General features: G+C 51.3%; 1 protein-coding gene across 4 annotated transcripts; it reads right to left on the bottom strand.

Annotated features, from left to right (window-relative positions):
* Nucleotides 1–123: 123 nt before the first annotated feature.
* Nucleotides 124–27,926, bottom strand: MARCHF2 (membrane associated ring-CH-type finger 2). 4 transcript variants are annotated; one of them, XM_055237524.2, is made up of 6 exons: nt 27,794–27,926; nt 22,412–22,477; nt 19,287–19,514; nt 12,423–12,618; nt 8,464–8,673; nt 124–755 (listed from the first exon to the last, which is right to left on the bottom strand). In XM_055237524.2, the coding sequence occupies exons 3-6, from the start codon at nt 19,460–19,462 to the stop codon at nt 597–599; spliced, it is 741 nt and encodes a 246-aa protein (XP_055093499.1). In that variant the 5' UTR covers nt 19,463–19,514; nt 22,412–22,477; nt 27,794–27,926; the 3' UTR covers nt 124–596. The 4 variants fall into 4 exon arrangements, with proteins under 4 accessions (XP_055093499.1, XP_055093497.1, XP_055093498.1 ...); XM_055237522.2 differs by having other exon boundaries at nt 22,412–22,680; nt 27,794–27,921; XM_055237523.2 differs by lacking the exon at nt 22,412–22,477 and having other exon boundaries at nt 27,794–27,925.
* Nucleotides 27,927–27,955: the final 29 nt, after the last annotated feature.

Here is a 27,955-nt window from a genome sequence, read left to right as displayed (position 1 = left end):
AAGTGCTGGGATTACAGGCGTGACTGAGCCACCGCACCCGGCTGGCCGCCAGTGTTATTTTTTTTACCTCCATGTGATCCCTCCCTGGGAGGCCTCCTTTGAGAAACATAACTGACAAGTCCATTTTGTCCAGCCAGGGCTCCTTTTATTCATTCAGGGGTGGGTTTTTGAAACGCAGTGCAACTTTTATATAAAGTCGAGGGTGCCAGGAAAGTGGGCCTGCCGGGTGCAGAGAAGCGCAGGAAGCTTGCCGGAATGTTCCAGCTTTAAGGGCGCCCTTGATACACCGGCCACAGCTGCTGGCCCAGAAGGTGCCATGTGGACCTCAGAATGAGATCAGGGTGCCTGCTCTGTCCAGAGCTCAGGACCATGTCCACCTGTCCTCCATATGAACAACAGTGTGCAAAAAAAAAAAAAAAAAAAAACCCTGAAAATATCTTCACACAGGATCACAGACTAGGCTCCGCATGGTGTCTCTTGGCCTAAGAAGCGTTCAGGCCGTGCGGGAAGTGTTGGGCAGTTTCTGTCCTTCCACAGAACAGGGTATCGCCAGCTACCTCTGGCCTCTCTGCTGCAAGGTCCGGAGAGCCCAGCGTTCATACTGGAGTCTCCTCTGCCACCTTCTTCAGGAGTCCAGCCGCCAGCGGAGAATGCTGGGGGCCCTCGGTGCTGTCCGCCTCCCGGATCTTCAGGCGAACTTTCTGGTTGGTCTTTCTCCACTCGGAGTACAGCTGGCAGTGGTAGCGGAAGGAGACCTGCGAGGCAGTCCTGCAGTGAGCGGAGGCGGTGAAAAAGCCTCCACCCCGCAAGGGAGGAAAACAAGTCGCCGTGGCACTTGCGTTGGCCCAAACCACGGCTGGGGCTCATGCTTCCAGAAGCAGAGCTGCCTTATGAACATTTCCTCCCACAAAGTGCACACACACAGACCCATTCACACTCCTGGTGACACCCACCAGCTTTCAGAGTCCTGCAAAGACAAGATACACCCCACATCCACCAGCAGGAAAGGAGCTCCTTTCCTGCCTCTCAGTGGGAAGGGAGTGAAACAGCCTCTTGGAAGGCATTAAATGTTAATCAATCAGGCCAGGCGCAGTGGCTCACACCTGTAATCCCAGCAGTTTGGGAGCCCGGGCGCGGGGGAAGATCACTTGAGCTCAGGAGTTCAAGATCAGCCTGGGCAACATGGAGAAACCCTGTCTCTACTAAAAACCCTGTCTCTACTAAAAATACAAAAATTAGCCCGGTGTGGTGGCATGGGCCTGTAGTCTCAGACACTTGGGAGGCTGAGGCAGGAGAATCGCTTGAGCCTGGGAGATATGGGCAGCAGTGAGCCGAAATCATGCCACTGCACTCCAGCCTGGGCGACAGGGTGAGACCCTGTCTCAAAAAAAATTTTTTTTAATGTAAATTAGTCACATAATTGCCAAATGTGCAACCAAAACGTGCAAAAAAAAAAAGTTTAAAAAGTCACAGTGGCTCACGCCTGTAATCCCAGCACTTTGGGAGGCCGAGGCAGGTGGATCACGAGGTCAGGAGACTGAGACCATCCTGGCTAACACGGTGAAACCCTGTCTCTACTAAAAATACAAAAAATTAGCCGGGCTGGTGGCGGGCGCCTGTAGTCTCAGCTACTCGGGAGGCTGAGGCAGGAGAATGGCGTGAACCCGGGAGGCAGAGCTTGCAGTAAGCCGAGATCGCGCCGCTGCACTCAAGCCTGGGCGACAGAGCGAGACTCCGTCTCAAAAAAAAAAAAAAAAAAAAAAATAGGTGAATGAATAAATAAACAGTGGTGCTTCCAGATAATGAGATATTATTCAGTGCTAAAAAGAAATGAAGCTGGGTAAGGTGGCTCATGCCTGTAATCCCAGCACTTTGGGAAGTCGAGGTGGGGGGATCACTTGAGCTCAGGAGTTGGAGGCTAGCCTAGGCAACATAGCAAGACCTTGTCTCTACCAAATATTTAAAAATTAGCCAGGTGTGGTGGCCCAGGCCTGTGGTCCCAGCTACTTAGGAGGCTGAGGTAGGAGAATCATTTGAGCCCTGTAGGTTGACGCTGCAGCAAGCTGTGCTCACGCCACTACAATCCAACAGAGTGAGATCCTGTCTCAAAAAAAAAAAAAAAAAAAAAAAATGCTGGGTGCGGTGGCTCAAGCCTGTAATCCCAGCACTTTGGGAGGCCAAGGTGGGTGGATCACCTGAGGTCCAGAGTTCGAGATCAGCCTGACCAACATGGAGAAATCCCGTCTCTATTACAAATACAAAATTAGCCGGGTGTGGTGGCAGGTGCCTGTAATTCCAGCTACTCAGGAGGCTGAGGCAAGACAATCGCTTGAACCTGCGGGGGAGGGGTGTGGAGGCTGCAGTGAGCCAAGATCACGCCACTTCACTCCAGCCTGGGTGAAAGAGCAAGACTCTGCCTCAAAAAAAATAAAAAAAAAAAAAGCCCTTAAGCCACGAAAATAACCTTAAATGCATATCACTAAATGAAATCAACCAACCTGAAGATGCTGCATACTGAATGACTCCAACTATAGGACATTCTGGAAAAGGCTAAACCATGGAGACAGTAAAAAAATCAGCAGTGGATAGGGGTTGGGGAAAAGGAAGGTGGCATGAATAGATAGAGCACAGAGGATTTTCAGGGCAATGAAACTACTCTGTCTGATATTATAATGGTGAATATGGCCGGGTGCAGTGGCTCACGCCTGTAATCCCAGCCCTTTAGGAGGCCAAGGTGGGCAGATCACGAGGTCAAGAGATCGAGACCATCCTGGCCAACATGGTGAAACCCCATCTCCACTAAGAATACAAAAATTAGCTGGGCATGGTGGCACAGGACTGTAGTCCCAGCTACTCGGGAGGCTGAGGCAGGAGAATCGCTTGAACCCGGGAGGCAGAAGTTGCAGTGAGCCAAGATCGCACCACTGCACTCCAGCCTGGCACAGAGTGAGACTCTGTCTAAAAAAAAAAAAAAAAAAATAGTGAATATATGTCATTATACATTCATCAAAACTTATAAATGTCCAACAGCAAGAGTCAACTCCCAGCCTGGACAACATGGCAAAACCCCATCTCCACCAAAAAAATACAAAAATTAGCCAGGCGTGGTGCGCACACCTGTAATACTAGTTACTCAGGAAGCTGAGGTGGGAGGATCAATTGAGCCTGGGAGGTTGAGGCTGCAGTGAGCCATGATCACACCACACTGCACTGCAGCCTGGGTGACAAAGCACAATCCTATCCCCTGCCCGCCACACACACACACACACACACACACACACACACACACGCCAGATGCGGTGACTCACACCTGTAATCCCAGCACTTTGGGAAGCCAAGGTTTGAGCCCAGGAGTTTAAGACCAGCTACAACAACATAGCAAAACCCTGTCTCTACAAAAAATACAAAAATTAGCCAGGTGTGGTAGTGGGCACCTGTGGTCCTAGTTACTCGGGAGGGCTGAGGTGGGAGGATTGCTTGAGCCCAGGAGGCAGAGGTTGCAGTGAGCGGAGATCACACCACTGCACTCCAGTCTGGGAGACAGGGCAAGATACCATCTCAAAACAAACAAAAAAAGTGAATCCTAATGTGAACTATGGCTTTAAAGGGATAATGAAGGTTCACTGATTTTAACAAATGCACTGCTTGGGTACACGATGTTAATAGTGGGGGAGGCTGTGCAGGTTGTGTGTGTATGGAGCCGGGTGATATACAGGAACTCTCTGTACTTTCTGCTAAATTTTGCTGTGAACCTAAAATTGCTCTAAAAATTAGTCTATAAAAAAATTTAAAAATGGCCGGGCATGGTGGCTCACACCTGTAATCCCAGCACTTTGGGAGGCAGAGGTGGGCGGATCACAAGGTCAAGAGATCGAGACCATCCTGGCCAACATGGTGAAACCCTGTCTCTACTAAAAATAAAAAAAATTATCTGGGTGTGGTGGCACACACCTGTAGTTCCAGCTACTCGGGAGGCTGAGGCAGGAGAATTGCTTGAACCTGAGAGGCAGAGGTTGCAGTGAGCCAAGATCGCATCACTGCACTCTAGCCTGGTGACAGAGCGAGACTCTGTCTCAAAAAAAAAAAATTAAAAAAAAAATGTCGCTTAGCACAATGGCTGATGCCTATAATCCCAGCATTTTGGGAGGCCAAGATGGGCAGATCTCCTGAGTCCAGGAGTTTGAGACCAGCCTGGCCAATATGGTGAAAACTCGTCTCTACTAAAAATATAAAAATTAGCCAGAGATGGTGGCAGATGCCTTAATCCCAGCTACTCGGGAGGCTGAGGCATGAGGATTGCTTGAACCTGGGAGGCGGAAGTTGCAGTAAACCGAGATCGCACCATTGCACTCCAGCCTGGGCGACACAGTGAGACTCCAGCTCAATAAATAAATAAATAAATGTCACTGGTTCACATCCTTTGACCAAGCAAGTTCCCAAGAAACATTTGCATGGACAGTGCCCAAAGCACTGTTCATAATGGGAAAAAAAAAAAAGGAAGAAGTAGAAATAAAACCATACACACATTGGAAAAAATCCCAGTGCCTGTCAAAAGTGATTGGTTAAATAAATATGGTCCACCCATACAATGAATGTCTGCTGGGTGGCTGCCTCGTTGTTTGTGTGGGTTTTTTTTTTAAAGAACACCAGCAAAATGAAAACAAGCAGATGCTAAAATAGTAGCTATGATTTCATCCTATTTACATATTTTAAAATATGCTGGTAGGGGCAGGGCGTGATGGCTCATGCCTGTAATCCCAGCACTTTGGGAGGCCAAGGTGGGTGGATACCTGAGGTCAAGAGTTCAAGACCAGCCTGGCCAACATGGCGAAACCCCGTCTCTACTAAAAATATAAAAATTGGCTGGGTGTGGTGGCGCATGCCTGTAATCCTAGCTACTCAGGAGGCTGAGGCAGGAGAATCGCTTGAGCCCAGGAGGCGGAGATGGCAGTGAGCCAACATTGCACCACTGCACTCTAGCCTGGGTGACAGAGCAAGACCCCGTCTCAAAAACAAAAAAAATGCTGGTAGGTTCATTGAAAAATACTTTGTGAGGCAGGGACTCCCCTACAGCTGGACAATAGTGGTTGTGTCTGAGGGGTGAGATTTGGGGGAACTTTTGCCTCTAAGCAAGGGTTCTGCTGCCTACCAGAGGCCTAGAACAATACCTCACACCCCCATCATTCTGTCAGTCTCTCATTCAGGCTTTTTTCTTTTCTTTTTTTTTTTGAGACAGAGTCTTATTCTGTCACTCAGGCACCCAGGCTGGAGTGCAGTGGCACGATCTTAGCTCACTGTAACTTCCACCTCCCAAATTCAAGTGATTCTTGTGCCTCAGCCTCCCGAGTAGCTAGGATTACTGGCATGTGCCACCACACCTGGCTAATTTTCTTTTTTTTTTTTTTGAGATGGAGTCTTGCTCTGTTGCCCAGGCTGGAGTGCAATGGTGCAATCTCAGCTCACTGCAACATCTGCCTCCCAGGTTCAAGCGATTCTCCTGCCTCAGCCTCTTGAGTAACTGGGATTACAGGCACGCACCACCACACACAGCTAATTTTGTATTTTTAGTAGAGAAATGGTTTCACCATGTTGGTCAGGCTGGTCTTGAACTCCTGACCTCGTGATCCACCCCCTTCAGCCTCCCAAAGTGCTGGGATTACAGGCGTGAGCCACCATGCCTGGCCAATGTTTTATATTTTTAGTAGAAACTCCTGACCTCAAGTGATATGCCCGCCTCAGCCTCCCAAAGTGCTTGGATTACAGGCATAAGCCACTGCACCCAGCCATTTTTTTTTCCTTTTTCTTTTATTAATATTATTATTTGCTTTGAAACAAGGTCAGGCTCTATCACCCAGGCTGAAGTTCAGTGGTGCAATCTCGGCTCACTGCAACCTCTGCCTCCAGTGCTCAAGCGATCCTCCGCCTCAGCCTCCAGAGTAGCTGAGACTGCAGGCACGCACCACCACGGCCGACAAAATTTTGTATTTTTTGTAGAGATGGGGTTTTGCCACTTTGCCCAGGCTGGTCTCGAACTTGTAAGCTCAAGCAATCTGCCTGCCTCAGCCTCCTAAAGTGCTGGGATTACAGGTGTGAGCCACCATGCCCAGCCCCTATTATTATTTTTTGAGATGGGGTCTCACCATCTTGCCCAAGCTGATCTTTTTTTTTTTTTTTTTGAGACGGAGTCTCGCTCTGTCACCCAGGCTAGAGTGCAGTGGCGCGATCTCGGCTCACTGCAAGCTCCGCCTCCCGGGTTGATGCCATTCTCCTGCCTCAGCCTGTCCAAGTAGCTGGGACTACAGGCACCCGCCACCACGCCCGGCTAATTTTTTGTATTTTTAGTAGAGACGGGCTTTCACCGTGGTCTCGATCTCCTGACCTCGTGATCCGCCCGCCTCGGCCTCCCAGAGTGCTGGGATTACAAGCGTGAGCCACCGCGCCCGGCCACCAAGCTGATCTTGAACTCGTGGGCTATGGCGATCCTCCTGCTGCGGCCTCCCAAAGTACTGGGATTACAGGCAGGAGGCACCACACCCAGGCTTTTTTTCTTTTTTTGATACTGGGTCTTGCTTTGTCACCCAGGGTGGAGTACAGTAGTGTGATCACAGCTCACTGCAGCCTCAAACTCTTGGGCTCAAGTGATCCTCCTGATTCAGCCTCCCAGGTAGCTGGGACTACAGGCATGTGCCACCATGCCCAGCTAATTTTTAAAAATTTTTTGTAGCCACAGAGTCTTTCTATGTTGCCCAGGCTGGTCTTGAACTCCTGGCCTCAAGGGATTTTCCCACCTCGGCCTCCTAAAGTATTGGGATTACAGGTGTGAGCCACCATGCCCAGCTAATTATTTTCCTTTTGTAGAGATGGGGGTCTCCCTAAGTTGGCCTGCTAGTCTCAAACTCCTAACCTCAAGACATCCTCCCACCTCGGCCTCCAGAGTAGCTGAGACTATAGGTGCATACCCACTAATTTTTAAATTTTTTATAGAGATGGGCATCTTGCTTTGTTGCCCCATCCTGGTTTTGAACCTCCTTGCTTCAAGCAATCTTCCTGCCTCGGCCTCCCAGTGTGCTAGGACTGCAGATGTTACAACCACTGGGCCTGGCCTCACTGAGTGTTTTCATCTCAGTTCCTCTCTCTCTTCCCCTTCAATTTCTTTTCCTTTTCTTTTCTTTCTTTTTTCTTTTTTTTAAGACAGAATTTCACTCTGTCGCCCAGGCTGGAGTACAGTGGCAGGATCTCGGCTCATTGTAACCTCTGGCTTCTGGGTTTAAGCAATGCTCCTGCCTCAGTCTCCCTAGTAGCTGGGATGACAGGCACATGCCACCACACCAGGCTAATTTTTTGTATTTTTAGTAGAGATGGGGTTTCACCATGTTGGCCAGGCTGGTCTCAAACTCCTGACCTCAAGGAATCCGCCCGCCTCAGCCTCCCAAAGTATGGGGATTACAGGCGTGAGCCACCACACCTAGCTTTCCCCTTTCAATTTATTTTTATTTTTATTGAGACACAGTTTTGCTCTTGTCGCCCAGGCTGGAGTGCAGTGGTGCAATCTCAGCTCACTGCAACCTCTGCCTCCCGGGTTCAAGTGATTCTCCTGCCTCAGCCTCCTGAGGAGCTGGGATTACAGGCACCCACCACCATGCACAGCTAAATTTTTGTATTTTTAGTAGAGACAAGGTTTCACCATGTTGGCCAGGCTGGTCTTGAACTCCTGGGCTCAGTTGATGCACCTGCCTTGGCCTCCCAAAGTGCTGGGATTAGAGTGAGCCAATGTGCCTCGGTTTTCCCTTTCAATTTCTTTCTTTTTTCTTTTCTTTTCTTTTTTTTTTTTTGAGATGGAGTTTCGCTCTTTTTACACAGGCTAGAGTACAATGGCACAATCTCAGCTTACCGCAACCTCCGCCTTCCGAGTTCAAGCAATTCTCCTGCCCCTCAGCCTCCCGAGTAGCTGGGATTAGAAGCATGTGCCACCACACCTGGCTAATTTGTATTTGTAGTAGAGATGGGGTTTCTTCATGTTGGTTAGGCTGGTCTTGAACTCCCGACCTCAGGTGATCAACCTGCCTTGGCCTCCCAAAGTGCTGGGATTACAGGCATGAGCCACCGTGCCTGGCCTCAATTTCTTAATCAATATATATTTCCCCACTATCTTGTTCTCCCCTAATCTCTCTCTCAGGCTTTTGCTCCTCTCTGCCCCGCTCCTAATCTTGGGGGTTCATGGATGGGGGATACTGCACTCAGGTCAAGGTTCACACCTGGCTCAGGGATTCCCTAGACCTTTGTCACATTTGGAATCTGAAGTCCTGGAGAGGCAGGGTGACCTCAGAAGCTCTCTTCTACCCACGGCCATAGACAGAGGCAGCCAGGGAGCCCCGTACCCCACAAGCCAGGGGCCAAATCCTTGGCCCTGCTGCTCCCAGCGGCAGAGCTCCAGATGCATGCTGCGCAAGTGCGGCCACTCACCAGCGTCCAGAGGACATAGATGGTGAAGAGGGCGATGGTGAGGGCAATGAGACCCACGGCCTCCAGCTGGCTGTGGAGCCGGAGGTGGTCCTGGGCCCCACGCAGGCACAACCAGCCCGAGATGGCGGCCAGCGGCGTGATGAACAGGAAACACACCATGTCACAGCACAGTGTCCGCTTCTCCGTCCGCGGCCCCGGGTCCTTCAGCCACTGCAGGGGAGAGGATAGGGGAGAGGATAGGGGAGAGGGGGCAGAGAAGGGGCTACTGAGGGGGAGGGGTCAGGACCTCCAGGCCTAGGCCTCCCTCTGTCCTTTCCTTCTTTCTTTTTTTTTTTTTGAGACAGATTCTCACTTTGTCGCCCAGGATGGAGTGCAATGGCGTGATCTCGGCTCATTGCAACCTCAACCTTCCGGATTTAAGCAATTCTCCTGTCTCAGCCGCCGGAGTAGCTGGGATTACAGGCAAGCGCCACCATGCACGGCTAATGTTCTACGTATATATATTTTTTGAGACAGAGTCTCGCTCTGTCAGCCAGGCTGGGGTGCCGTGGCACAATCTTGGCTCACTGCAACCTCGACATCCCAGGTTCAAGCGATTCTCCCACCTGAGCCTCCTGAGTAGCTGGGATTATAGGCAAGCGCCACCACGCCCAGCTAATTTTGTATTTTTAGTAGAGTTGGGGTTTCACCATGTTGGTCAGGCTGGTCTCGAACTTGTGACCTTAAGTGATCTGCCCACCTCGGCCTTCCAAAGTTCTGGGATTACAGGTGTGAGCCACCGCGCCTGGCCCTTTCCTTCTTTCAAACATTTATTGAGCCTGTGAGGAGCCAGGCGCTGCCAGGTGCTGGGCACTTTTACCCCCATTTTACAGATGGGGAAACTGAGGCACACAGGAATTAACTCAAGTGAGCAAACTCACACAGCTACATAATCCACAAAGCTGGGGTTCCAACCTGGGAAGTCTTGCTCCAGGGCCGAAGCGTCCTTGGCAACTAATCTACTATGCTTGGCCTCCCCCAGATGACAGGCCAAAAGAAATGGGCTTTAAAAAAAAAAAAAAAAAAAACCCTGGCGTGGTGGCTCACGTCTGTAATCCCAGCACTTTGGGAGGCCAAAGTGGGTCAATCACTCGAGGCCAGGAGTTCGAGACCAGCCTGGCCAACATGGAGAAACCCCGTCTCTACTAAAAATACAAAATTAGCCAGGTGTGGTGGCACGCACCTATAATCCCAGCTACTCGGGAGGCTGAGGCAGGAGAATTGCTTGAACCCGGGAGGTGGAGGTTGCAGTGAGCCAAGATCGCGCCACTGCACTCCAGCCTGGGTGACAGAGTAAGACTCTGTCTCAAAATAATAATAATAATAATAATAATAATAATAATTTCTTTTTTTTTTTTAATTTTTTTATAGAGACAGGGTCTTGCTGTGTTGCCCAGGCTGGTCTTGAACTCCTGGCCTCAAGTGATCTTCCCACCTTGGCTTCCCAAAGTGCTGGGATTACAGGCATGAGCCACCGCACCCAGCCAAGAAATGGGCTCAATTCATGAAATTCTGGTGGATGAGACAGAAAGGGCCCCTGCTCTCCCATGCTGGCAGTGGAGCTATGAAATGAGTGAACGGTCACATAGGGCAAGGCATTGCCAAGGAGGTGACATTGAAGAGAACGGAATGAACAGAAGGAACCACATAAAGAATGGGGGAGATGGGGCTCTAGGCTGCAGGGGCAGCAGATGCAAAGGCCCTGGGGTAGGGGGAGGCTGCCTAGACAAGCTGCGTGCGGAGGGGGCCATGTGGCTGTAGACCAAAGTGGGTGTGGGAGGGTGTGTGAAGGGGGCTGAACCTCCCTCCCATTTTTCTCCTTATACCTTGGCTCTCAGATGGGCTAGGGGCTTTTCTAGGGTTTCTGTTTTTTGGTTTTTTTTTTGAGACGGAGTTTTGCTCTTGTTGCCCAGGCTGGAGTGCTGTGGTGCAATCTTGGCTCACCTCTCCACCTCCCAGGTTCAAGCTGGGATTACAGGCCCCCACCACCATGCCCAGCTAATTTTTGTATTTTTAGTAGAGACGGTGTTTTACCACGTTGGCCAGGCTGGTCTCAAACTCCTGACCTCAGGTGATCCACCCGCCTCTGCCTCCCAAAGTGCTGGGATTGTGAGCCACCACATCCAGCCTTTTTTTTTTTTTTTTTTTTTTGAGATAGAGTCTCATTCTGTTGCCCAGGCTGGAGTGCAGTGGCGCTATCTCAACTCACTGCAAACTCCACCTCCCAGGTTTAAGTGATTCTCCTGCCTCAGCCTCCCAAGTAGTTGGGATTACAGGCATGCGCCACCACACCCAGCTTTTTTCTTGTTGTTTGAGACAGAGTTTTGCTCTGTCACCCAGGCTGGAGTGCAGTGGCTTAGTCTCAGCTCACTGCAACCTCCGCCTCCTGGGTTCAGGCAATTCTCCTGCCTCAGCCTCCCTAATGGATGGGATTATAGGCACCCACCACCATACCTGGCTAAATTTTTTTTTTTTTTGAGACCGTGTCTCACTCTGTCACCCAGGCTGGAGTGCAGTGGCATGATCTCAGCTCACTGCAAGCTCCGCCTCCTGGGTTCAGGCCATTCTCCTGCCTTAGCCTCCCGAGTAGCTGGGACTACAGGCGCCTGCAACCACACCCGGCTAATTTTTTGTGTTTTTAGTAGAGACGGGGTTTCACCGTGTTAGCCAGGACGGTCTCGATCTCCTGGCCTTGTGATCTGCCCGCCTCAGCCTCCCCAAGTGCTGGAATTACAGGCGTGAGCCACTGCGCCCAGCGCACACCTGGCTAATTTTGTATAGCTAGTAGAGACAGGGTTTTGCCATGTTGGCCAGGCTGGTCTTGAACTCCTGACCTCAAGTGATCCATGCACCTTGGCCTCCCAAAGTGCTAGGATTACAGGCGTGAGCCACCGCGTCTGGATTTTTTTGTATTTTTAGTAGAGACGGGGTTTCACCATGTTGGCCAGGCTGGTCTTGAACTCCTGACCTCAAGTGATCCGCCCGCCTCGGCCTCTCAAAGTGCTGGGATTACAGGCATGAGCCACTGCGCCCGGCAGCTTGTTCTTTTTCATCTCTCAGGCCTCAGCTGGGGGGTTCACCTCCTGTTGAGGCCTTGCCTGACACCCCAAGTTGCCCCAACCCCGTGACATGTTTTTCCCTTATTGCACTATTGCTCCTAGAAACCAGTTGCTTCGTTGATTTTTTTTTTTCTGTAACCTCATATCAAAAGCTATGCTTCAAAGTCCAGATTAAAGTTATTGGACTTTAATCTCCATGAGTGTCCAGCCCTATGTGTCTTGTTGGTGGCTGGGTCCCCAGTGCCTAACAGAGTGCTGGGCATGCTGGAGGTGCCCAAGAAATCTCTGCTAATGAAAGACACAGGCTGGGCACAGTGGCTCATGCCTGTAATCCCAGCACTTTGGGAGGCTGAGGCAGGCAGATCACTTGAGGTCAGGAGTTTGAGACCAGCCTGGCCAACATGATGAAACCCCATCTCTACTAAAAATACAGAAAATTAGCTGGGTGTGGTGGTGCACACCTGTCATCCCAGCTACTTGGGAGGCTGAAGCAGAAGAATCGCTTGAACCTGGGAGGCAGAGGTTGCAGTGAGCCGAGATCGCACCACTGCACTCCAGCCTGGACAACAAGAGTTAGACTCTGTCTCAAAAAAAAAAAAAAAAGAAGAAGGAGAAGGAAGAAGAAGAAAGAAGAAGAAAGAGAAAGACTGAATGAAAACAGGGAGAGGGTAATGGGTCTGGGAGCTCTTAAACCCCAGGCCTGGTTTCTGACACACAATCAGCAGACCCACCCGGTGGACAGGGGCAGTAGGGAATTCTGCTCTAGGGAGACCACCAGATTGCCCAGGGCAGCTCCTGCCTTTGGCCCCCACGTCTGCCCTCTCCCCGCTGCCCACCGCAGTCTCAGACTCTTAAGGGTACCTCTGTGAGGGGTCGAGGCCGTTTCTCCACTGCAAACTCCGTGTGGCACAGCTCGCAGTAGTTGGTGTTAGATGAGGAAAGCCACCTCTCCAGACAGCTCTTGTGCACGGCACCCAGCGTGCCGGTGCAGCCACACGGGGACAGCAAGCACTCCCCGTTCGCTCCCTCATGGCAGATCCGGCAGAAGGGACCGTCACTGGACACAGAGATAGGACCCGTGAGCAATGATTGGGCTTCCTGTCTATACCTGCTTCACTACCCACTGGATCACAAGCTCACCCTTACCCCATGCTGCCACGTGGTGAACTCCTACTCATCCTTCAATGCCCAGCTCCAAATGTCCTTCCCTTTGGGAAGGAGATGCAGGGAAGGTAACCTTGCAAAGCCTTCCCAGACTCCCACTGGTGGAATGATGTGTTCCCTTCCCAGGAACCCTGCAGTACCCTCTCAGACCCAAGATGGGCATCTGTTATACCTGCCCCCCAATGTCCTCTCCAGATTTTCCTAAAATACCCACGCTGATTGTCCTGCACAACTTCCCCACCTTCAACTCTTTTTTTTTTTTTTTTGTGACAGAGTCTCGCTCTGTCGCCCAGGCTGGAGTGCAGTGGTGCAATCTCGGCTTACTGCAAGCTCTGCCTCCCAGGTTCACGCCATTCTCCCGCCTCAGCCTCCTGAGTAGCTGGGACTACAGGCACCTGCTACCACGCCCGGCTAATTGTGTTTTTGTATTTTTAGTAGAGACGGGGTTTCACCATGTTAGCCAGGATGGTCTCGATCTCCTGACTTTGTGATCCGCCTGCCTAGGGCTCCCAAAGTGCTGGGATTATAGGCATGAGCCACCGCACCCAGCCCCCAACACTCGACGCTTAATCCTCAAAGACCAGCTGAGTGAGGTGGCTCATTCCTGTAATCCCAGTACTTTGGGAGGTCGAGGCAGGAGGATCACGAGGTCAGGAGTTCGAGACCAGTCTGGCCAACATGGTGAAACCCTGTCTCTACTAAAAATACAAAAATTAGCTGGGCGTGGTGGTAGGTACCTGTAATCCCAGCTACTGGGGAGGCTGAGGCAGGAGAAATCACTTGAGCCTGGAAGGCAGAGGTTACAGTGAGCCGAGATTACACCACTGCACTCCAGCCTGGACGACAGAGCGAGGCTCCGTGTCAAAAAAAAAAAAAAAAAAAATCCTCAAGGATTAGGGCAGAGCAGACAACACTTCTCATGACCTCAGGCCTCACACTGGACCAGTCAGAACACCAGGTCAGGCTCAGTAGCTCATGCTTGTAATTCTAGCACTTTGGAAAGCTGAAGCGGGAGGATCACTTGAGCCGAGGAGTTCAAGGCCAGTGTGGGCAACATAGTGACATCTCATCTCTACAAAAAAAAATTTTTTTTTTTTTGAGACGGAGTCTTGCTCTGTCATCAGGCTGCAGTGCAGTGGTGTGATATCAGCTCACTGCAACCTCTGCCTCCCAGGTTCAAGCGATTCTCCTGCCTCAGACTCCCAAGTAGCTGAGACTACAGGCACATGCCACCACGCCCAGCTAATTTTTTTTTCTTTTTTTTTTTTGAGACGGAGTCTCGCTCTGTCGCCCAGGCTGGAGTGCAGTGGCGTGATCTCGGCTCACTGCAAGCTCCGCCTCCCGGGTTCACACCATTCTCCTGCCTCAGCCTCTCCGAGTAGCTGGGACTACAGGCGCCCGCCACCACGCCTGGCTAATTTTTTGTATTTTTAGTAGAGACGGGGTTTCACCGTGGTCTCGATCTCCTGACCTCGTGATCCGCCCGCCTCGGCCTCCCAAAGTGCTGGGATTACAGGCGTGAGCCACCGCGCCCGGCCAATTTTTTTTTTTTTTTCTGTATTTTAGTAGAGATGGGGTTTCACCATGTTGGCCAGGCTGGTCTCGATCTCCTGACCTCGTGATCCGCCCGCCTCAGCCTCCCAAAGTGCTGGGATTACAGACGTGAACCACTACGCCCAGCCCCAAAAGTTTTTTTAAAGACTTAGCTTGGCGTGGTGGTGCAATGTTGTGGTCCCAGCTACTTGGGAGGCTGAGGCGGGAGGATCACTTGTGCCCAGGAGTTCAAAGCTCCAATGACCCATAATTGTACCACTACACTCCAGCTTGGACAACAGAGTGAGACCATTTGAAAAAAAGAAAAAGAAAATAGAACAGCACGCACCCCTGCTCATGGCGACCAACTCAGGCTTGTATGATACCATCAGAGTCACCGATAATCTATTCCTAAAATTCTTTGTTTCCCCGTAAACTCCAGAACTGCCGGCCACAAGGCGGACAGAAGCCTGGAGCTCCTGCAGCTGCCTAGTTTCTGTGTGGAGCCTGTGAATGATGCCAGCACAGAGGAGAGCAGAGCCAAGAGACAGGGAAAGGTAGATTCCTTTTTTTTTTTTTTTTTTTTGAGACAGAGTCTTGCTGTGTCGCCCAGGCTGGAGTGCAGTGGCGCGATCTCAGCTCACTGCAAGCTCGACTTCCCAGGTTCACGCCATTCTCCTGCCTCAGCCTCCGGAGTAGCTGGGACTACAGGCGCCCGCCACCACGCCCAGCTAATTTTTTGTACTTTTAGTAGAGACGGGGGTTTCACCGTGTTAGCCAGGATGGTCTCGATCTCCTGACCTCGTGATCCACCTGCCTCGGCCTCCCAAAGTGCTGGGATTACAGGCGTGAGCCACGGCGCCCGACCTGGGAAAGGTAGATTCTTAAGGACATTTTTGCAGGCCCCTGGATCTAATCACACCTGAAGCCCATGCTATCTGAGAAACCTGTGTATCCAGAGAGAAGTGCTCACCTGCTCCTCTGCCCTTGTGAGGGGGAAATAGAAATAAAAAGCATCTGCAGAAAGCTGCCTCGGAAAAGTCTCCAGCCCTGGCCCAGTCTCTGGGGATGCCGGGTCCTTCCCGGGGCAGCTTAGGAGGCAGGGGGCGTGGCCCAGAGGCCAAATAGCCATGAGTCACCGTTTCCCAAACATTTCTGGCCAGAAGGCAGACTGTGAGGTCGCACAAAGAAGAGCTATTTTCCAGACAACGCCAATTTCCTCTCGGAGAGACTGTATTCTTTTTTTTTTCTTTTTTTTGTTTTTGAGTCACCCAGGCTGGAGTGCAGTGGTGCAATCTCAGCTCACTGCAACCTCGGCCTCCTGGGTTCAAGCTATCCTCCTGCCTCAGTCTCCTGAGTACCTGGGACAACAGGCACTCGCCACTATGCTTGGCTAATTTTTGTATTTTTAATAGAGACGGGGTTTCACCATGTTGGCTACACTGGTCTTGAACCCCTGACCTCAAATGATCCACCTGCCTCAGCCTCCCAAAGTGCTGGGATTACAGGCGTAAGACATCATGCCAGACCTTCTTTTCTTTTTTGAGACAAGGTCTGGCACTGTTGCCCAGGCTGGAGTGCAGTGGTGCAATCACAGCTCACTGCAGCCTCGGACTCCCTGGCTCAAGCGATCCTCCTGCCTCAGTCTCCTGAGTAGCTGGGACTACAGGCAGCACCACCCCACACAGCTAATATTTTTTAACTTTTTCTAGAGACGGGGGTCTCACTATGTTGACCAGGCTGGTCTTGAGCTCCTGGGCTCAAGCGATCCTTCAGCCTTGGACTTCCAAAGTGCTGGGACTACAGGCATGAGAGACCACGTCTGCCTGCAAATGACTGTTTTCTATCCTTCTCTCAGATTCTCATGCTGCGGGGTGGGGTTGGGCTGCTTTAAAAAGAGCCCAACAGGCTGCTCATGGCTGCTTTCTCAACAGTCCTGTCCCTAGACTGCTATTTCCTCCTGCAATGGCAAAAGCGCATGCCTGCCTGCCTGCCTCCTTTCTGAACCCATACCCTGATCCCACCCTCCTCCCAGTACACACACAAACAAAGTTAACAAAAAAGGAACCCCTCATCCGGAAACCAACCCAGGGAAACAGAAGTGACGAGAATCTTGAGAAAGAATCACGTCAGTTTGGAGCTTGTTCTGGGAAACTGTGAAAAAAGGCCGGGCGCGGTGGCTCACGCTTGTTATCCCAGCACTTTGGGAGGCCGAGGCGGGCGGATCACGAGGTCAGGAGATCGAGACCACAGTGAAACCCCGTCTCTACTAAAAATACAAAAAATTAGCCAGGCGTGGTGGCGGGCGCCTGTAGTCCCAGCTACTTGGAGAGGCTGAGGCAGGAGAATGGCGTGAACCCAGGAGGCGGAGCTTGCAGTGAGCCGAGATTGCACCACTGCACTCCAGCCTGGGCGGCAGAGCAAGACTCCGTCTCAAAAAAAATAAAAAAATAAATAAAAAATAAAAAATAAAAAATAAAAAAATAAATAAAAAGAAAAAAAAGAAAAAGTTTGGGAGAGCAACTTCAGAGAGGAGGCCAGGCACAGTGGCTCACGCCTGTAACCCCAACACTTTGGGAGGCCGAGGTGGGTGGGTCATCTGAGGTCAGGAGACCAGCCTGACCAACATGGTGAAACCCCGTCTCTACTAAAAAAAATACAAAAATTAGTTGGGCATGGTCGGGGCGGGGGCGGGGGCTGTAATCCCAGCTCCTTGGGAGGCTGAGGCAGGAGAATCGCTTGAACCCAGGAGGCAGAGGTTGCAGTGAGCTGAGATCACGCTACTGCACTCCAGCATGGGTGACAAAGTGAGACTCTGTCTCCAAAACAACAAAATAAAACAAAAAAACAAATTCAGAGAAGAGGGAAAAAAAGCCTTAATATTTGTTGAGCACTTACTATGTACCAGGCACTATTCTTTTTTTTTTTTTTTTTGAGACAGCATCCCGCTCTGTTGTCCAGGCTGGAATGCAGTGGCGCGATCTCAGCTTACTGCAAGCTCTGCCTCCCAAGTTCATACCATTCTCCTGCCTCAGCCTCCCGAGTAGCTGGGACTACAGGCACCTGCCACTGCACCCGGCTAATTTTTTGTATTTTTAGTAGAGATGGGGTTTCACCATGTTAGCCAGGATGGTCTCGATCTTCTGATCGCCTCAGACTCCCAAAGTACTGGGATTACAGGCGTGGGCCACTGCGCCCGGCCGTACCAGGCACTATTCTAAGAGCAACATCTGGATTAGTCTGTCTCATTCTATAAGGAAGGTGCTTTTTTTTTCTTTTTTTTTTGAGATACAGTCTACTTTGTCACCCAGGCTGCAGTGCAGTGATGTGATCACGGTTCACTGTAACCTTGACCTCCCAGGCTCAAGCGATTCTTCCACCTCAGCTTCCTGAGTAGCTGAGACTACAGGTGTGTGCCACCACTCTTGGCTAATATTTTGTTTTTTTTTTTTTTTTGGTAGAGACGGGGTCTCCCTATGTTGCCTAGGCTGGTCTCAAACTCCTGAGCTCAAGCGATCCACCCACCTCAGCCTCCCAGAGTGCTGGGATTACAGGCAGGAGCCACAGTGCCTGGCCATCAGGTCCTATTTTTGCTTCCATCTTACATATGAGAAAACGGAGGCCAGGAGGAGTGAACTCATTTCTGCAAACTTACAGTCAGGAGTCCATGCAGCTGGGACTGGGACCCGGGAAGTCTGACTCCAGGGCAGAGTACCCTAGGCTGCTATGCTGTGTGCACTGCCTGCCTCAGATGCTGCGCTAGGGAAATGGGCTTTGCTCATTAAATTTTGGCAGGGGAATAATGCAAAAGATTAGAAGGAAATGGGGGCCGGGTACAGTGGCTCACCATGTCTACTAAAAATACAAAAAGTAGCCAGATGCGGTGGCTCCCTCCTGTAATCCCAGCTACACAGGAGACTGAGGCAGGAGAATCTCTTGAGCCCAGGAGGCGGAGGTTGCAGTGATCCGAGATTGTGCCACTGTACTCCAGCCTGGGCGGGTGACACAGCAAGACTGTGCCTGCCTCAAAAAAAAAAAAGAAGAGGCCAGGCACAGTGGCTCACGCCTGTAATCCCAACACTTTGGGAGGCTGAGGTGGGTGGATCACGAAGTCAAGAGATCTAGATCAGCCTGGCCAACATGGTGAAACCCCATCTCTACCAAAAATACAAAAATTAGCTGGGTGTGGTGGCATGCGCCTGTAGAACCAGGTACTCAGGAGGCTGAGGCAGGAGAATCGCTTGAACCCAGGAGGCGGAGGTTGCAGTGAGCCAAGATCACAACACTGTACTCTAGCCTGAGTGACAAAGTGAGACTCAAAAAAAAAAAAAAAAAAAAATTAAAAAGAGGCTGGGCACGGTGGCTCACACCTGTAATCCCAGCACTTTGGGAGGCCGAGGCGGGCAGATCACCTGAGGTCAGGAGTTCGAGACCAGCCTGGCCAACATGGCAAAACCCTGTCTCTGCTAGAAGTACAAAAACTAGCCAGGTGTGGTGACGGGTGCCTGTAATCCCAGCTACTCAGGTGGCTAAGGCAGGAGAATCACTTGAACCTGGGAGGCGGAGGTTTCAGTGAGCTGAGACTGCGCCACTGCACTCCAGCCTGGGCAACAAAATGAGACTCTGTTTCAAAAAAAAAAAAAAGACAGATACAGTGGTGAAGTAATTTGTCCCAGGTCACTCTGGGAGAGAGGGAGGTGTCCACTCAGGGTCAGAGCCCAGGCACTGAGCCCACAGCCTGCACTCCTGACCACCCCCTATACTGCCTCCCAAAAGTGTGTTACTTGACAACATTTGACCTTCAGATTTCACATAATAATCTGGAATTTCAGCTTTTCCTAAAGAATCAGACCTGGCCAAAGCTAGGCTTCTGTTTCCACAAGGCGATAACTGTTTGTGTCTCTTTCTGTATTTACCTACTCGGCCCTCTGTCAATGGTTGGACTTCTGACCCCAGGCTGGAAGAAAGTCACTGCGCCCAGAGAGAAGAGGCAACAAAGGCCAGGACATCCATGCAGTCACCACTCACCTCGGTGTGTCCAAGGCACGGATGACGGTGGAGAGGAGCCGGCCATCCCTTGAAGTCACCTGTGCCACATACTGGGGCGGTCCGAGGCCCGTAGCCTCCACGACCTTGGAGAAGGCAGGGCTGCCGGAGCAGTCACACAGGGAGCCGGGGAGGTGGCAGCAGTCACCCGTCGTCATGGCCACAGGGAGCCCTGTATCCTCAGGGCCTGAGGCCCATGGTCCCAAGAGCCTGGAAACAGGCCAGTGCGGAGGTTAGGAGCAAGGTTAGTGAGCCTGACGGACTAAGGTTTGAGTCCCCGCTTGTCAAGGCTGTAGGGACCACTAGACCATTTACATCTCTGAGCCTCAGTTTGCACGATCTGTAAAATGCGCCTCTGTGGGGCCAGTGAGGATTCAAGGAGACGATGCATGTAACTCAGCACGAGGCTGGTATACAGCAGGATCTTGGGTTGTATTATTTCTCACTCTCCTAAGAAAAGCTATGCTTCCCTGGCCAGGCGCGGTGGCTGATGCCTGTAATCCCAGCACTTTCGGAGGCTGAGGCAGGTGGATCACGAGGTCAAGAGATCGAGACCATCCTGGCCAACATGGTGAAACACCGTCTCTACTAAAAATACAAAAAAGAAAAAATTTAAAAAAAAAGAAAAGCTAGGTTTCCCATTCTGGCTAACACAGTGAAACCCTGTCTCTACTAAAAATACAAAAAATTAGCCGGGCATGGTGGCACGTGCCTGTAGTCCCAGCTACTTGGGAGGCTGAGGCAGGACAATCGCTTGAACCCAGGAGCGGGAAGTTGCAGTGAACCAAGATCATGCCACTGTACTCCAGCCTGGGCGACAGAGCAAGACTCTGTCTCAAAAAAAAAAAAAAAAAAAACAGGAAAGCTAGGCCTGGCCAGGTGTGGTGGCTCATGTCTATAATCCCAGTGCTTTGGAAGCCAAGGTAGGAGGATTGTTTGAGCCCCAGGAGTTTGAGACCAGCCTAGGCAACACATCAAGACTCTATCTTTACAAAAAATAAGAGAATTAGGCCAGGAGCAGTGGCTCACACCTGTAATCCTAGCACTTTGGATTCAAAACAATCCGCCTGCCTCCGATTGTCTCAGCTCTGGAGTTTGAGACCAGCCTGGGCAACATGGTGAAACCCTGGCTCTACAAAAGAAAACCAAAAATATTAGCCAGGTGTGGTAGCACAGGCCTGTAGTCCCAGCCACTTGTGAGGCTGAGGTGGGAGCATGACTTGAGCCCGGGGGTTTGAGGCTGCAGTGAGCTATGACGGTGCCCACTGCACTCCTGCCTGTGTCACACAGAGTGAGACCCTGTCTCTAAAAAAGAGAAGACAAGAAAAGCTAGGCCTGCTCTTACCCTCAAAGTCTCCAGGGCCAGGACCACCTTTCAACTAATATCACCTTTCCAGATATGGTATCAGAAACAGTTCTTTTTTTTTTTTTTTTTTTTTTTTGAGACAGAGTTTCGCTGTATGGCCCAGGCTGGAGTGCAGTGGCACGATCTCGGCTCACTGCAACCTCCACCTCCTGGGTTCAAGCGATTCTCCTGCCTCAGCCCCCCAAGTAGCTGGGACTACAGGCGTGCACCATCACGCCTGGCTAATTTTTGTATTTTTATTTATATTTATTTATTTATTTTTTTGAGATGGAGTTTCACTCCTGTCGCCCAGGCTGGAGTGCAATGGCGTGATCTCCACCTTACCTTACAGGTTCAAGCGATTCTCCTGCCTCAGCCTCCCAAGTAGCTGGGATTACAGGGGCCCACCACCACACCCAGCTAATTTTTTTTTTTTTTGAGACAGAGTCCTGTCTGTCGCCCAGGCTGGAGTGCAGTGGCGCGATCTCAGATCTCAGCTCACTGCAAGCTCCAGCTCCCAGGTTCACGCCATTCTCCTACCTCAGCCTCCTGAGTAGCTGGGACTACAGGTGCCTGCCACCACACCCGACTAATTTTTTGTATTTTTAGTAGAGACGGGGTTCCACCGTGTTAGCCAGGATGGTCTCCTGACCTTGTGATCCACCCGCCTCGGCCTCCCAAAGTGCTGGGATTACAGGCGTGAGCCACCACGACTGGCAATTATTATTATTATTATTATTATTATTTTTTTTTTTTTGAGATGGAGTCTCGCTCTGTCCCCCAGGCTGGAGTGCAGTGGCGCGATCTCGGCTCACTGCAAGCTCTGCCTCCCAGGTTCACGCCATTCTCCTGCCTCAGCCTCCCCAGTAGCTGGGACTACAGGCGCCCGCCAACACGCCCGGCTAAGTTTTTGTATTTTTAGTAGAGACGGGGTTTCACCGTGTTAGCCAGGATGGTATCGATCTCCTGACCTCGTGATCCGCCCGCCTCGGCCTCCCAAGGTGCTGGGATTACAGGCTTGAGCCACCGCGCCCGGCCTGCAATTATTTTAATTGTATTTTATTTATTTATTTTTTGAGACGGAGTCCAGCTCTGTTGCCCAGGCTGGAGTGCAATGGCGCGATCTTGGCTCACTGCAACCTCCGCCTCCCGGGCTCAAACAATTCTCCTACCTCAGCCTCCTGAGTAGCTGAGACTACAGGCGCACGCCACCACGCCCAGGTAATTTTTGTATTTTTAGTAGAGATGGGGTTTCACCATTTTGGCCAGGATGGTTTTGATCTCTTGACCTCGTGATCCGCTCGCCTCGGCCTCCCAGAGTGCTGGGATTACAGGCATGAGCCATCATGCCCGGCTAATTTTTGTATTTTTAGTAGAGATGGGGTTTCACCATGTTGGCCAGGCTGGTCTCAAACTCCTGACCTTAGGTGATCCATCTGCCTCGGACTCCCAAAGTGCTGGGATTACAGGTGTGAGCCACAGCACCCGGTCTGGCCGAGAATTTCATTGAAGAAACAAGGGCCCTTTCTGGAGACCTCCTTGAAGCCAACACAGGTGCCCCGGGGCCGAGGATCTCTGTCCCCAGCTTGTCCAACCCCCAAGAGCTATAATGTCCAGAGCCCCTGCAGCCCCTAAAGTGTTCAGAAAGTCCAAGCAAGGGAGGCAATCAAGTACTCAGCAAAATATTCCCACCCCTACCCCAAGTCAGCTTTTAAACTGCCAATCAAAATCCGAGCCCCAGACCAGGGGAAGTTGTTCATACCTGTAATCCCAGCGCTTTGGAAGGTCCAAGCAGGAGGATCACTTGAGGCCAGGAGTTTGAGACAAGCTAGGGCAACAGAGAGAGACCCTATCTCTCTGAAGGTTTTTTTTAATTAGCCAGGCATGGTGCTGAAAGCCTGTAGTCCCAGCTACTTGGGAGGCTGAGGAGGGAGCCTCAACCTCTTAAGCCCAGGAGTTCAAGGCTGTAGTGAGCTATGATCACACCACTGCACTCCAGCCTGGGTGACAGAGCAAGACCCAGTCTCCAGTCTCTAAAACAAAACAAAAGAAAGCAAACAAACAAACAAACAAAAACCAAATCTGAGCCCCAGTCTGAGCCCTAAAGTGGGGAGGTGAGGGAACAGGGGAGCAATTACTAACTCTTGCGCTAGGACAGTTCACTGCTGGATAAATGCCCTCTAAACAGCTCAGCCAGCAGCCTTCCTGGCCTCACATGTTCTTCTGAGCATCATAGTCAGGCCTCTGCAGGCCAGATAAGCAAGTATTGCCCAAAGGCAGGGACCCAAGAGGAAGACTGCAGGCCTGAGATAACACCCACAGGGCAGCGGCCAGGCCTGACACAGGCTGCCTGCTGCTGTCCCTCCCAAGTCCCTGCAACCAGAACCTTAAGCTCAGAGGCCAAAGGGGAAGCGGCTGGGCTCTTTACGGGAAGGCAGGCAGAGGCGGGTCCTTTCCTCCAGCCCAGCCCCTCTGAGGATAGGTCTTTACATTTTTTTTTTTTAAGACAGGGTCTTGGCCGGGTGTGGTGGCTCACGCATGTAATTCCAGCACTTTGGGAGGCCGAGGTGGGCAGATCACCTGAGGTCAGGAGTTCAAAACGAGCCTGACCACATGGATAAACCCCGTCTCTACTAAAAATACAAAAAAATTAGCCAGGGGTGTTGGCGCGTGCCTGTAATCCCAGCTACTCGGGAGGCTGAGACAGAAGAATCGCTTGAACCTGGGAGGCAGAGGTTGCAGTGAGCTGAGATCGCACCATTGCACTCCAGCCTGGGTAACAAGAGTGAAATTCTTTCTCAAAAAAAAAAAAAAAAAAAAAAAAAAAAAGACAGGGTATTGGCCGATTGGCCGGGCGCGGTGGCTCATGCCTGTAATCTCAGCACTCTGGGAGGCCGAGGCGGGCGGATCACCTGAAGTGAGGAGTTCGAGACCAGCCTGGCCAACATGGCAAAACCTCATCTCTACTAGAAGTACAAAAATTACTTGGGCATGGTGGCGGGCACCTGTAATCCCAGCTACTTGGGAGGCTGAGGCAGGAGAATCGCTTAAACCTGAGAGATGGAGTTTGCAGTGAGCCAAGATCACGCCACTGCACTCCAGCCTGGGTGACAGTGAGACCTCAACCCCCTCCCCCCAAAAAAAGACAAGGTCTCACTCTGTTACCCAGGCTGGAATGCAGTGGTGTGATCTCAGCGTACTGCAACCTCAGCCTCCTGGGTTCAAGCGATTCTCTTGCTTCAGCCTCTCGAGTAGCTGGGACTACAGCTGTGTGTCACCACACCCAGCTCGTTTTTGTATTTTTAGTAGAGACAGGGTTTCACCATGTTGGCCAGGCTGGTCTCCAACTGCTGACCTCAAGTGATCTGCCCACCTCGGCCTCCCAAGTGCTGGGATTACAAGCTTGAGCCACCACCCCTGGCCTGGTCTTTACATTTCTGCAAATAACTGGATATTACAGGAACTATCCCAGCTACTGCATATGGTATTCTAATATTTCTTCTATCAGGGAGAAAAAAAAAACCACAGGTAAATCTGCTAATGCAAGGCCTGCAAACCACCAAAATTATACTAGCAGCTTCTATCTATTAAGAACCAGATACTGTGCCAAGCAATCTCCATACATAGTCATCATCTCACTGAACTCGAAACAGTTGTTATAAGTGTCTCCTTCAAAGGTCACCTTCCTGAAGAAGCCTTCTCAACAATGCTGTCTGGGATCCGGTGCATTGGCTCATGCCTGTAATCCCAACACTTTGGGAGGCTGAGGTGGGAGGATCGCTTGAGCCCAGGAGTTTGAGAGAAGCCTGGGCAACATAACCAAGACCTCATCTCTACAAAAAATACAAAAATGAGCCAGGTGTGGTGGCGTGCACCTGTAATCCCAGCTACTCAGGAGGCTGAGGTGGGAGAATCGCTTGAACCCAGAAGTTTGAGGCTGTGGTGAGCCATGATTGCACAACTGCACTCCAGCCTGGGCCACAGAGCAAGACCCTGTCTCAATCAATCAATCAAGTGCCAGTGGGGTCCATTTGATTCCACTCGTGGCATGTGTCCCTGTCTGAAACATTCTACTTATTCATCTACGTATTTAGCCACGTCTGTTGTCCTACCCTGCAGTGAATTCTGTAAAAAAGAGACCCTGTCAGATTGCCTCCCACTGTCCCCAGAACCTGGCCCTCTGTCTAGCCCAGAGCCACTGCATTTCTGGTTGCTGCTGCAGTCAATTTTTTTTTTTGGGGGGACAGAGTCTCGCTCTGTCGCCCAGGCTGGAGTACAGTGGCCGATCTCAGCTCACTGCAACCTCTGCCTCCTGGGTTCAAGGGGTTCTCCTGCCTCAGCCTCCCGAGTAGCTGGGATTACAGGCACCCACCACCATACCCGGCTAATTTTTGTATTTTCAGTAGAGACAGGGTTTCACCATGTTGGCCTGGGGCCAGTCTCGAACTCCTGACCTCGTGATCCGCCCACCTCAGCCTCCTAAAGTGCTGGGATTACAGGCATGAGCCACCGTGCCAGGCCATGTTGCAGTCATTTCTCAATCCTCATTCTGTTTAAGAACAGCGTCAGAGAGCCACATCTCTTGACCCTCCAATCCTGGTCGGCCAGCCCCTGTGGTGGGCATCAGAGATATTTAGAGGCTAGAGGTCCACTCAAACCACAGAGGCTCAGGCCTGGAAGAGGCCAAACTTGAGGCTGGACACAAAGAGAGGGTGACTACAAGTCGGACTCAGCTCTGAGGCTGCTGAAATGGGAGAGTGATCCGATGGCTCCAGCAAACTTGGCCCAGTGCCCAGGAGATATATTTCTCTTCTTTCTTTTGCCTGTTTTTTTTTTTTTTTTTTTTTTTTTTTGAGATGGAGTTTCATTCTTGTTGCCCAGGATGGAGAGCAATGGCACCACCTCGGCTCTCTGTAACCTCCGCCTCCCAGGTTCAAGCGATTCTCCTGCCTCAACTGCCAGAGTACCTGGGATTACCGGTGCCCTCCACCCACAGCTGGCTAATTATTTGTATGTTTAGTAGAGACGGGGTTTCACCATGTTGGCCAGGATGGTCTCGAACTCCTTATCTCAGGTGATCCACCCGCCTTGGCTTCTCAAAGTGCTGGGATTACAGGCGTGAGCCACTGCGCCCGGCCCTTTTTTTTTTTTTTTTTTTTTTTTTGAGGCAGGGTCTCAATCTGTCACCCAAAAGGCTGGAGGGCAGTGTAGTAATTACAGCTCACTGAAGCTTCCACTGCCCCCAGGTTCAGGTGATCCTCTCACCTCAGCCTCCTGAGTAGCTCTGCACACCACCACATCCAGCTAATTTTTGTATTTTTTTGTAGAAATGGTGTTTTGCCAAGTTGCCCAGGCTGGTCCTGAACTCCTGGCCTCCAGTGATCTGCCCGCCTTGGCCTCTCAAAGTGTTGGGATTACAGGCATGAGCCACCATGCCCAGCCTGGAGATAGATCTCATTGAGTCTTCACAACAAACCAATAATTACACCCTATGATGGGGAACGAGGCTGAAGCTCAGAGAGAGGCACCTACTTTCCCAAGGTCATACAGCTAGGAAGGGGTGATGTCAGAATTTGAACTTAAAACAGTCCAGGGAATGGTTCTGGACCTCAAGAGACCTGGGTTCTTTAACTCCTGGCCCTCCTGGCTCTGCCACCAATGCTGGGTGTCCTGGTTCAAGTCACTTTGCTTCTCTGGGCCTCATTCTAATGATGGAGCTGGTGGACTCTGTCTGTGGAGGGGTCTCCTGAGAAGGATCCTCCAGGCTGAATTCATCAAGTAAAGCTCACCCTTAGCTAGGCTTGTTTAGGGTGGCACTGAGGCCCCCCAGTCTTTTCCATACCTGCCCAGGCTCCTTTACCTGAAGGTAGGAAACACAGGGCAGAGGAATCAGAGGGCCCTAAAACTCCCTACAGTGTGGTCTCAGGCAGCTGTTTTACTCTCTCAGCCTCAGTATTCTCATCTATAAAATAAGTGTTATAGGCTGGGTGCAGTGGCTCACGCCTGTAATCCCAGTACTTTGCGCACTTTGGGAGTTCAAGAAAGGTGGATCACTTGAGGTCAAGAGTTCGAGACTAGCCTGGTCAACATGGTGAAACCCCGTTTCTGCTAAAAAGACAAAAATTGGCTGGGCACAGTGGCAGGCGCCTGTAATCCCAACTACTTGACCAGGGTGAGGTGGGAGAATCGCTTGAACCTGGAAGGCAGAGGTTGCAATGAGCTGAGATCGTGCCACTGCATTCCAGCCTGGGCAACAGAGAGAGACTCTGTCTAAAAAGAAAAAAATGATGGGGAGTCATAATGATATGTAGTTCATAAATTAGTAAAAAATTAAGAAGTTAATTAACTATTAGCTCTTATTATAATTACTATCGTCAGCTTGCAGAGCTGTTGATGAGAGGTCACACAGTCAACCCCTGGCACACACAGTAAGTGCTCAACAAAAGCTCTATTAATATTTTTTAGGGTAAATGTGGAGGTGGTTATTGCATTCATTCCTCCCTGCATGAGAAGCAAGGTTCCAATCCCAGCTCTACTCCTTATGTGCTGTGTGGCCCTGGGCAAGACACTTAACCTCTCTGAGCCTGGACTCTCTCATCTGTATAACAAGGGACATTTCTAATGCTTCCACCTACTCAGTATGGTTTCAAAAGAACTGAATGAGCTCAACGTGCCCATTTGACTGCCCTGTTTTGAGCACCCACATAGCACAGGGCATCCTGTTTGAGCATCTTTGTGCAAAGTGGCTGGGTCATTATATTATAACTTACTATTTTGCAGGCAGAGCCGCTCTGAGAAGGAGGTTGGGGAAGGGCACTGGCCACTTAGCAGTTGCCTACTGTGTGTCATGCGTTTTCTGCACCAGCCACCTCCTGAATCCTCCCAGGAGCCCCATCAGGTTGGCAATGGGATGACCCAGTTTCACAGGTGGGGAAACCGAGGTTCGGAGAGGCGCCTATGTGTGCCGGACCCTGGAGACCTCCCACCGGCCTTGACACGGGAACTGAGGTCCCCGCGTCCCCGAGAAGGCTGTGGCCAAGGGATCGAGCCCAGCCGTCCCGCCCGGGTGCCGAGCTCCGGCCTCGAACCCGGAGCCGGCCCGCGGACTGGCGTCCTCCGGCCCTACCTGCAGGCCCGTGCCTACCTGATCCGTGGCCGGGCCGGGCGGCCGCGCAGGCCCCTCCGTTCGCCTCGGCCCCGGTCCCGGCCCGGCCCGGCCCGTCGGCGCCACTAGCTCCGCTCCGGCCGGCACCAGCGTCCGGGCACCGCCCTCCTAGCCGACAGCGCCGCGGGCCAATAGCGACCG

This window comes from Symphalangus syndactylus, chromosome 13 (genome assembly GCF_028878055.3).
Source record: "Symphalangus syndactylus isolate Jambi chromosome 13, NHGRI_mSymSyn1-v2.1_pri, whole genome shotgun sequence".
Lineage (NCBI taxonomy): Eukaryota > Metazoa > Chordata > Mammalia > Primates > Hylobatidae > Symphalangus > Symphalangus syndactylus.
Note: the sequence above shows the minus strand (reverse complement) of the source record. Positions and strands in the feature narration are given on the sequence as shown.

What these genes read in the sequence shown, in the direction of transcription:
- MARCHF2 (XM_055237524.2), bottom strand. Translation starts at nt 19,462, where the DNA reads ATGACGACGGGTGACTGCTGCCACCTCCCCGGCTCCCTGTGTGACTGC. An exon ending in CGTGCCTTGGACACACCGAG is followed by an intron (nt 12,619 to 19,286) that starts GTGAGTGGTGAC and finishes CTCTGTGTCCAG; the next exon opens with TGACGGTCCCTTCTGCCGGA. An exon ending in GGCCTCGACCCCTCACAGAG is followed by an intron (nt 8,674 to 12,422) that starts GTACCCTTAAGA and finishes TCTCCCCTGCAG; the next exon opens with TGGCTGAAGGACCCGGGGCC.